The 10,838-nt window shown below is 46.1% G+C and overlaps 1 protein-coding gene across 1 annotated transcript in view; it reads left to right on the top strand.

The window, feature by feature from the left end:
* Positions 1-10,838, top strand: part of FBXW8 (F-box and WD repeat domain containing 8) — a 50,742-nt gene that overhangs the window by 22,586 nt on the left and 17,318 nt on the right. Inside the window, exons 4-6 of the mRNA XM_027661472.1 lie at positions 93-250; positions 7,934-8,130; positions 9,588-9,797. Of these exons, the coding sequence (XP_027517273.1) occupies positions 93-250; positions 7,934-8,130; positions 9,588-9,797 (565 nt within the window). The remainder of the gene's footprint in view (positions 1-92; positions 251-7,933; positions 8,131-9,587; positions 9,798-10,838) is intronic.

Genomic DNA, 10,838 nt, shown 5'->3' with positions numbered 1-10,838 from the left:
GTGTTGGGTTTTAAGACACCTTTTGTTTCTTCCTCCCTTCTCCTGCACTGCCTGTCAGATGTTTTGGGATGAGTAACAGCCTTCTTTTGCAGATACACCTCAGGAGAAGTGAGGCTGTGGGACACTCGCACCTGGGACTACACAGCCCCCATCCTGGAAGCCGTGCAGGGTCCTGGCGAGGCTGGACCTCGGCCACACGTCTCCTTTGTGAGGATAAACAGCTCCCTGGCTGTGGCAGCTCACGAGGACGGTGAGGAACCACAACTCTCCTCCCTATTAAAGACAGGAAAAAAAAAAAAAACCACAACAAAACAAAATAAAAAACCAACAACCAGGCTTTACAAAAATGAAGCAGCTGTGCTCAGCTTTTTGTGTGTCTGTAATCCTGTGTATCCACACACACACACACACACACACACTCTTGCTTTTATGTGAGAAAGTTGGCCAATAACCCTAAATGCATTAGGAGGCATTGGAACACAGCACCCATTAAAACTGAGCTTTAATTCCTACTGGAGCTGCTACACAAAGCTTGAGTGCCAGGCTGTAGTCCAGCCAAGCTATCTTAAGCAAATAACTTGTTTTGCTATAAAAATATTAAATATTCTTCCACCAACCTTCTCCTCTGTCCAAAACTCCCTTGGGGTGCTGTGGAGCTTTGTTATGGGAATGGTGGTAAACTTGCATGTCTGATTAATCCACATCCCTCTCCCTCTTGGCTCAGTGTGTGGATGCACTGAAGTATTGTTTGTGGTGGGTTATTATATACTTTGATACAGAGAATAAAAGCTTTGACCTAATATTTACTGAAGCCCTCGTAAAATCCTGGTTGTATGCATTGTTTTAAATATCCTCAGAGGTTTTACATAATGGACAAGAAGAGCCAAAGACCAACATCTTCTGGATGTGGGAACAGCAATTAAAAAAGTCAGGTTTGGACAGTGCTGGCCGACTGGGATCCTGAGCTGAGGGGCTCAGGCAGAATCAGCTCCTGTCACCTTTCTTTAAAATCTGTAATTTGACACTTAAAATATCTCCTGGGTATAAATAAAGCATATTTAGAGAGCTTTGTACACATACTGCCTTTGATCCTGGCATTTCTACAGCTGAAAACAAAACTAGGGATGGATAATGCAAACCGAATTTTATTTTAAAAGTAAATTAAATGCTGTATATGTTTTAAGATCATCAGCATCCTTAGCTGTGTTTCTAGCTTGGATCATGTTAGAATGGTTTTCTGTGGCTAAAAATTGTTGATTTTTCCACACTTTCTGACAACAGCAAATCTGGTGTTGCTCATTAAGATTATTTACTCGAGTCACAGGAATTATGACACAGTGATAGTTTAAAATGTTGGCTTTTTGTCCAGTGTGCCAAACAACGACTAGCAGAGGGTCTTTTGTTTGTTTTCTAGTTTCCCACTGCCTAATCTAATAATTTGTCTGGGTTTTTTTGCCTGTCATACTCCTCGTTGTCAGCCCTGTGACTGAACTAGTTTGCATAAAGCTCGGCGTCCTTTCTTCTTCTGGGTAGAAATTTTAATAGGCTCCATGATATGGCAGTGACTCTGATTCGAGGAGCCTGGTCAGAATAGATTAGTTTCTATGGGAATAGGGAATTCTAAAGCCTCATTTTAGAAATGTTTACTAACTGCAAGCTGGAAGCACATATTTACAATTTGGTGGAGGGAGTTGTTTTGAATTCGGGGAGGGTGAGGACGACTTTGAAGATAATGTGTTTGATTGTTCTTTGTTGTACTTTTCCAGCTCCCCTTTTTCTCTTTGTTTGTAAGTTTGACTAGCACAGAGAAGCCATCTGGTAGTGTTGGAGGTGGTGCTGTCAGGCACAGTCTAGACTTTCCCTGTCGAATCCCTGGCTCCCAGACTCGTCCCGATAACATCGGCTTCTCCCAGTTCAGCAGAGCTCACGCAGAGATGTCCTTGGCACCCGATCACAGGGAAGAGCTCAGGCAGATCCTGCTCACCCCATCCCTGCCTCACAGCCCTGCTGCTTCCAGAGCAGCAAACGCTTCCCGAGGCACGGGAAGTGGAGCAAGGAGAAGGATCTGCCTTGCTGGGATGCCCGCATCCGAAGGGAGTTGTAACTCCGCTAAGGAAAAGCGGAATTTTTGTGGCTCCTGAGCGTTTCTGGCGGTGCCAACCTGCGAGAAACAAGCTGCAAGGAGAGGGAAATGGATGGGGAGCAAATGAAGTTCCCCGTGCCCGTGCCAGCGCTCAGCGGGGGCACTGGATGTACACCTGGGGCAACGGGACTTGGCAACTCGATCCACAGTTGTGATTTTTGAATTCCAACCCACTGGCCTCATATTTCTTCTGCCTTGTTTCCTATTGTCAGCACTGGCAGCCCTCCAGTTTGATTTTACCACTAATTGTGTTGCACGTTACCGAACTGAAATGAATCAAATCAAAATGCTTTTTCCTGGAGCATTAGATAAAGCAGGCGAGGGTTCTGGGTAATGAGCAGATGCTGCTAATGCAGGGACAGGAGAGGCCTTGCCAGGACTCCATCTGCTCCATGCTTGCCTGGCTTTGGCTGGGAGCCACAGCTTTTGGGAAACAGCAGTCTGCTTTAGCCATGGCTCTCCCCCCTGCGCTCTGGAGTTTCATAGTTTGACTGGGGAACAATGTGCTGCAGCACGAGAACATCCTTTTTGGAGTCTTCCCTTTAAACGCCATGTCCGTCCTCATGTAGGCACAGCAGGGAGGTGCCCCACTTGCTGCCCTTTGTGGAGTGCTTGGAGACCCACTGGGAAGGCTTGGTGGTCCTTCCCAAGCTGCAGGGCAGCTCCATGGAGCACAGGAAGGTGGCTGCTGTGGGATCAGCAGTGCTCCTGCTTGCTGGCAGGCTCCAGGAGGGGAATTTTGGCACTGCTCCTTTTTGGGACTTCTGCAAATCTGCTGTCTTGTCCATTCTGGTGCCCTTAAGGCTGCCTGGGGGGTGTTGTCTGTCCCTTCTGTGCCCTCTTTGCAAGAAGTGGAGTGGTGGGTTTGGTGGCAGGACATGCCCTAGGAGAGCAGGAGCAGGGACAGACTGGCTCAGAGGAAGGGAGAAGTGAAGGACGCTGCAGGAGCAGGTGGGAGGATCTTTATTCCCGTTGGATACAGGTGGCTGTGGGTGCAGACATTTGCTTTGGGTAGGTGGTGTGTGACTTCCCACCACAGTCAGGGAATTCTGCCTCTTCCATCCCCAAGTTGGGAATGAAATACTCTCTGTCTTGCCTGTGCCTTCTCTGAGGGACTGTCCAGGGTGGAAATAAATCCCTGTGAGAAGGGGGGTGGAGATAAAACCTGGCAACACTGGGAGGAAACCGGTGTGGTAATGGTGATGTGAAGACAAGACTTATCACAGGGGTCTGATCTCTCATAAGCACCTGCTGGAAGTCAAAATAAAATGTAAAAAGTTAGTTAAGGAACTCCAAAGATCTACTGAGGGTAAAGTGAATCCTCTGACTAGAAATGTTGGGGGAAAAACTTAAAATTCACAAGAAGTAGTTTTGATACTCCAGGCTGGTGCTCATTTCCACTCATGTATTTCTTCTACTGTTTGTACTTCATAGGCTCATGATATGCCTGAAAAATATGAGGAGATAAATTAATGTTCTCAGTTGGAAGGAAAAACCCCCCTGTATGGAGTCATAAAGTCAAAAAATACCCTGATTGGAAGGGACCCACAAGGATCGAGTCCAACTCCCAGGTGTTTACAAAAGATGAAAAAGTTTTATTTCATTTAAATCAAGGTAGAAATGGCAAAACCACAACCCTCAAACAGGAACAACGTGGAGGTGATGTGAATTAAGCAGCTTCTGGCCTTCCCACAGAGCTGTGATTAGAAGCTGAAGTGAAAACCATGAGCAGATTTGGCTTCCCTGCTCCAGCACTGACAAAATCGTGTCATTGCTTATTTTTCTTTGTGTTTGTTTTTTAATTTTTTTTCAGATAATGCACTTGTAAACTGCTTTACATCTTCCCCAAGGCTGACAGCAGCCACTAGCTGACAGCAAATGCCTGTCTTAATGTGGAAGAGCTGATGCAACGGGTCATGAGGATCAGGGCTGGGATGTTCCACCCTGAGATCCAGCCTTGCCTCCCTCTCTCCCTGAGCAGGGAGCCCAGGTGGGCACCTCTCCTGCTGTGCCCAGCTCAGGAGGAGCTCTGAGGGGCCTCTATTGCCCTGCCAAACACAGCCACTGTAATATTTACAAATGAGATTTCACTCTGTTTGCCTCTGTGTTTGTGCTGCCTCTCCTCCCCAACGGAGGATTAGAGGATTTTCTAGGAAAAGAAATACTTTTTTTTTTTTATTATTATTGATTTTGTGGTAAGTGTGTTGCCTGCAATACGTGAAAATAGATGTAAAAAAGCAGCTTGGGGGATGTCTTTTGTGCTCCCAGCTGCAAAGAGGAGACTCGTGGAGAGAGTCTCCAGTCATCCACCTTTGATACAGCAAGAGGCTGATGCCTCCTAAATTTGGAGTTCAGTCAGGATCAGCAGTGCACTTTGTGAGGGTCAACAGGCTCATGGTCGGTGTTTTATCCAAATACTTTCCAATCTGGAGTGAATTGCAATAAATGGACCTTTCATCAGGCCACAATTCAGCAATATATTGGATTAGAAGTTGAATTCTTTGTCTGATCTGGGACAGAGAGGGACAAACAACGAGGCTGGTGCAGTGACTGTCAAGTGTCAGTGATTGCACTGCCCTGTCTCCTGGAGCCAAGACCAAATCTGAGCGAGCTGGAAAGCCTGAATCGTTTTGGGGAGTTATTGTTGGAGTTCAGCTGGAACAATCACAGATTTTAGTGAGCTGTGACAACACTGCTGATCCTTCTGACTTAACTTCCTAACACTTCTGAGGCTTCAGTGTTAAAAAAATGAAAGGGACAGTGAATGTTTGCAACCTGAACTTCACCTTAGCAGAGAAATTGCCTTGGAAATGAAGCGCTGGGGGCAGGAACAGGGACTGTGGAGAGCAGTGATCTCATCTGACTGGTAAATCTTAGCCCTGATTTCTTTGATGTTGCCACACTAATAACTTTAAACTGTCACGTGGAGGGTTTTTTTTGCTCTTACACAAACGTGATGGACTGGTGCAGAGCCTTGTGTGCTCGTAAATACACGTGGCTGTGTCTGCAGTGAAATGCAGAATATTCTGAGTAGCACCTGTAGCTTTACCTCTTGATCAATCCCGTGGAGTGTTGCTTTTTCTGTGGAAAGCTGGATAATGTTTTCCTGCTCTCATGCAGGAGTTGGACTCGATGATCCTTGTCAGTCCCTTCCAACTCAGGACATTCCACAAACTTTCCTTTTTACTCCTTACTTTGTGCTCCTTCATTACATGTGAATTTGTCACTCGGGTTTTTGGTTCCAGGAATGTTTCCACCATACTGTGAATCAGATTTTGCACACACTGTGCTTGCCTGATAACATTTTGTGCTATTTTGGACAGATTTTGCTATTGAACATCTGGTTGCAACCAAAAATACCCATCTTGAAACCATTTTATTATTGCAGGAGCCATTTCCACCGTTGTCTCTTTTCGTGATGTTTGACATGCAGTAGTAATAATAATAATAATAATAATAATAATAATAATGATGATGATGATGATGATGACTTGTTGCCCAAAATTAGAGAGCAGAACTCTGAATTCTGGGTTTCCCAGTTTGCTCCTGTGGTCAGAAGAGGGTTCTTTGACTTCAATGTTGGTTTTTTTTGTATTTTCCAGAACTTTCATCCTTTAATACACCGCTGAAACCAGCAAAATGCTCATCACAGATGGTTGTAAACAAAAGGCTTCACTGAAAGCAAATCAACATCTTTTTTTCCCCCTCAGAAAAGTGGTCTTTAACTGGGATAAATATTCTACAAAATCAAAACTGAAAATCCTCCTGCCTGGAGGAGCTTGGCAGGGATACCCATGGGCTGCCCAGAAATTCCAGGTCTGACATCCATAATCTGAGATCCCCAGAGGGTTTTATCACTGATGGGGGTTGATCTCCCCGTTTCTGACCTGTTTTCTCCCCTTTTTCTGTCCTGGAGATGAGACTTTGTTTTAGGGCAGACCTGGGGGTGCCTCAGTCGTGCTGCAGAGGGGAGGGAGCCCGTGCTGCCCATTTGGATTTGTTAACTGGTTTTAGGCTAAGTGGGAGCAATACAAGCTCCCAGTCTGGTTTTCCAACCCAGTTCAGCAGTTATTTACCTTTCAAGCAATTAACATAATTACCATTATGCTAAGAAGTAATTTTGGGAAGTTCTGCTCCGAGCCCTTACGGCTCCATCGGGACAGTTTTAGTCGGGACTTATCTTTTTGATGGAAGCCTAATTGCAGTTTTGGCTTTGTGTAAACAAACAGAGGCAGCTAATTGTTTAGGCAAATAGCAGATTAATTTAAATATTCATCCCTAATAAAACAAAAATGGTCCCCATTATGGTGCTCATTCCCATGGTGAGGAACATAAATATTCAGGGGGAGTGCCATTAGACAGGGATCTTAAGGATTATCTGCATTATTTCACATCGGTAGCACTTTCCAGATACCAAATAATCTTTACAAAAGCGAGCATAAATCAATTTAAACTCATTTAGATACCATTTCACTATGTGCAGTTTCATTACCACACTCTTGCTTCACCTCCTCTGGGACTGGGGGGGGTGTTTGCACACTGGCATCGGTGCCCATCCCCAGCTGCCTGTCGGGGCTTTTATGTCTCCTCTGAAGGAAGAGCTGCCATTAATCATTTCATCATTAATGCCTGAATCGAGGGAAGGCTTCTCCAGCCCTTCCTCAAGATTGTTTCTCCCTTAATTCAGTGCAAAGGTGGCCCAGAAGGCTCCAGTTCCACCCAGCCCTTCTGTTCCCTCATCCGCTCCCGACTGCCTCGGGTTGCTCTTATTCAGATTATGGCTTTAATGCAGCAGCATTTTAAATAGAATATGGGGGATCCCTGCTGGGAAAAATGCCATCAGAAATATGTTGTATTTTGACTTCACTCCTGTATCCTTTGGGATTTGTATTCTTTTTGAAACACAGAATCACAGAATCTCCTGAGCTGGAAGGGACCTCCAAGGACCATCGAGTCAGCCCCCAAAATCACACCATGTGCCACAAATTCTTCTGCATTTTCTGTTTTCATCAGGATGAGGAGTTTTGCTGCTGGTTGTAAACTGTTGAAAATGGTGTTAAAATCCCTGACCTGTGTGTGCAGAGCTTCAGATTCCTCACTTTGAAAACTTTTCTGGGTGCAAAGCAAAGTGACTTAAATTTGAGCGTGGGTTTGCCCTTGGTGGTTTTTTGTGGTACTTGAGGGTGTGTTTGCAGTAGAACAAAAATTTGGGTGGCTGTTTATTCTGATCTTCTCCAAACATGGAAATGTGAGGGAAATCAAGGAGTCTTCCTCAGGGTAGATCCTGTTATTGGAAAGTCAAAAATTAGGGAATCACAGAGAGCAACAGAGCCTGGAATCAGAGATTAATGGGACGGTTTGAGTGGGAAGGGACCTTAAAGCTCATCTCATCCCACCCCCTGCCATGGGCAGGGACACCTCCCATTATCCCAGGTTGCTCCAAGCCCTGTCCAGCCTGTCCTTGGACAGTTCCAGGGATCCAGGGGCAGCCACATCTTCTCTGGGCAACCTGTGCCAGGGCCTCCCCACCCTCACAGGGAAGAATTTCTTCCTAAGAAAACTACTCTAAACCTTCAGCTTAAGGCCAGAGCACATACAGGTTCCCCTGAACCTGTTTTGTGGCTCAGAGGAACCACAGCATCCTGAAGTTCTGCTTTCCTGCCCTGCAATCTCCTCTCTGTACTTTCCCTTTTTTTCCACGCCATGGATTTGAACTCACCCCTTTAAATGCTCTGGGAAAGCTTCGTTAAGTTCTGAGATGACCCCCAACGGTTCTTTTTTGGTGCCCAGGAACCATCAGCATTTGGAACCTGCTGCTGGGGCGGGAGCCAATCCATCATTACCAGCACAACCAGAAGATCCAGGCTCTGGCCCTGGGGCCAGAGGGCGCAGCCGTGGCCACGGCGTCGGGCTTCGAGGTCAAGGTGGAAACCCCCGAGGACAGAGGGTTCTGGCAAACCACAGCAACCTTTGAAATCCAGAAACTGGTGAGTCTCCAGCCCGCTCAGCTTCCCTCCAGGAGCTCCTGATCCAGTGATTATTTCTGGTGCAAGCTAAGGGGGATCTTGTAGAAGTCTCCCTGAACTAGAGAACAGCCTTATCAGCTGGGGGTTCTGGCTTTGGAGCAGGTTAATGGATGAGCCTTTCAGCAATGAAGAGCAAGGGTGAAATGCTGGCTTAGGCTACGAGTGAAAATGAACCCGAGTCCATATGGTGCAGGAGGTTGGCTGGTTTTAATTATTTTTTTTTTTCCCCCTGTCAACATTAGGTTGGCTCATTTTGTAAATCAGTTTTCTCGCGTAGAATTGGAGCTGAAGCTCCAGGTCTCATTCCAGATCAGCTCTGTCTGATTAATTCTGAGGCAGGATATTGCAGGAGAGCTAATAGTGTCACTTGTGAAGCTGGAACTCTTCGGGTTGCACCTTCTGTCAACTGAAGTTTTTGAGACTGTTTTAATTAAAAATCAAAAGCTGTCCCGTTCTCCCAAGTTTTATTGGGTCTCAGAGTATCAACTTTTCTTTGGTAGGGGAAGGAAGTGCAGGGGAATAACTGAGTCTTGCAGCCTCTCTGCCATTGCAGGAAGCTGAGTGCAGAGCTAATGAGTGTGAAGGGATTTAAACCACCCCTGATTAATCCCTTCCTCCAAAGCTAAGTCAGCCTTGCAGTGCTTAAAATATTTGGGGATTTTGTTGATTTAAGAGGTTTTCCAGTAAAAGCACCACTGTAGTTGAATCCATTTTTTGGATCTTGCATGCTGTGACAAGTCAGTTTGTCCCATGGGACACACACAGATTCCACACTATCTTCCAAGGCTGGGTTAGAAATCAACTGTTCAGGAGTTCAAACCCTTCCCATGGTGAGACTTTTCAGCTGTATCTTCATTATTTACTGAAATGGGAAGAGCAACATCCTCGTGGTCTCGCGACAGAAGATTTGGGAGCTGGCATTTGGGCTGTCCTAGAGGGATGTGATGTCTCTGTTAATTTAGGGTAACCCTACATGATTGCAGGGTAAACATCAACTATTCCAATTCCATGTGAGTTGTATCAATGTGTTTCCTCTTCTGGAGCACCTTATTCACATTCCAGCCACGATATTTCCTTTGTGTGCTTTAAGCTGTGGCTTCTCTGTCCTTCAGTGGATGAGTGTGTTAAGTTTTGCTCCTTTCTCTGATGTGACATTTTGGGATGTTTTATTGTAATGTGCTCTGATTAGTTTGTGGGTTTTTTTTAATGGACTCAAGACTGTGAGCTGAATTTCATCATAGGAGCTAAACTTGCAGAAATTCAGAAGTAAAATTGATTCTCGGTCTTTGTCTGAAGTTAATCCATAGTTGGGATGACACAAGACATAACACATGGGTAGTTTGCCCAGTTCAGCCAGTGGCAGTAGTGATGCAGAAGAATTTGTGACGTATTAAAAATAAAAAGTCTGCTCTTTTCAGGTCAACTTCCTTAATCTGGTTCCAGATGTTACGGGGAGCCCAGTGGCAGTGGCAGCTGCAGAGGACATTGTGTATCTCCTGAAAGCAGAAGATCCTGGCAAAATCCTGCACTCTGTCTATGGCCAGCCTGTCACCTGCCTGGATGTGTCTGCCCATGAAGCTGCCTTTGGGATCAAAACCTTTGGCTGGTTGTTGAATGAGCCCAACCAGGTATTTAATTCTCTTTTGGTAAGATTTTTATACCTTAGTTGTTAACAAAGGGAAAAAAAGGGTTCATGCTGCTTGAGCACTTCCTTCCCTGCTCTCCAGCTTTCAGCAGGAGAGGGAAGACATTCTTTTATGCAATAATTTGATGGTTTTGTGTGTTCTCCTCCTGGGCTGAAGTGAGGGATTATTATTCAGCCATCTGAGTTCACTGGGTTCATCCTTTTCAATCTCTGCTCCTCAGCAAGGCCCAGCTCGCCTGGTTTATGCTGCATCAGTGGCATCAGGGGGAACTTGGCCTAAAACCCCCCCAAAAAACAACCCAAAAGCCCAAAACATCCCTTTTGGTGAGGGCAGCCTGGGCAACGTGTCGAACTTTGTACGTGCAAACATGTGATCTTGGGAGGGGGGGAGGATTTTTAGGTTGTGCTCTGGAGTATTTGAAGTCACTTCCAGTTTGGTGAGGATGGTGTGACTGTTGCATTAAACATCTTGGCAGGGTAGGTCAAAACCACGCTGGTTTTGTAGCCCTGCTGGAGCCTCATGGCTGAGGGATGCTCCTAGTGCAGCTCTTCCAAAGCTCCTCTCGTTGCAGGAGGGGTTCTTGTGGGATGGCAGACCCAAATAAGTGACATAAATCATAAACTCATGGAATAGTTGGGTTGGAAGGGACCTTAAAGACCATCCAGTCCCACCCTCTGCCATGGGCAGGGACACCTTCCACTATCCCAGGTGGCTCCAAGTCCCATCCAGCCTGGCCTTGGACACTTCCAGGGATGGAGCAGCCACAGCTTTGGGGACATCTTAGAGTCCCTGAGATCCCAGGAAGCAGCTCCTGGACACAGCCCCGCTCCCTTGGGCAGGGACCAAGCTGGAAACAGGAGAGACCTGTTTCCAGATGCCTTGAGAAGAGTTTCCACTCTCAAATTTCATTCCTTTTTCTGTGTTACACCTCAGACCTGTGGTGGACTGTCAGCAATGAGGGGAGGAGGGTTCTTCAGGCAGGTGGAGAAGGAGCAGGAGGTGAGCACACCCAGATGAAAGGAG

The sequence above is a fragment of the Corapipo altera genome, unplaced genomic scaffold (assembly GCF_003945725.1).
Source record: "Corapipo altera isolate COAL_440 unplaced genomic scaffold, ASM394572v1 150, whole genome shotgun sequence".
Taxonomy (NCBI): domain Eukaryota; kingdom Metazoa; phylum Chordata; class Aves; order Passeriformes; family Pipridae; genus Corapipo; species Corapipo altera.
The sequence above is the reverse complement of the archived record's forward strand: the minus strand, read 5'-3'. Positions and strand labels throughout refer to the sequence as shown.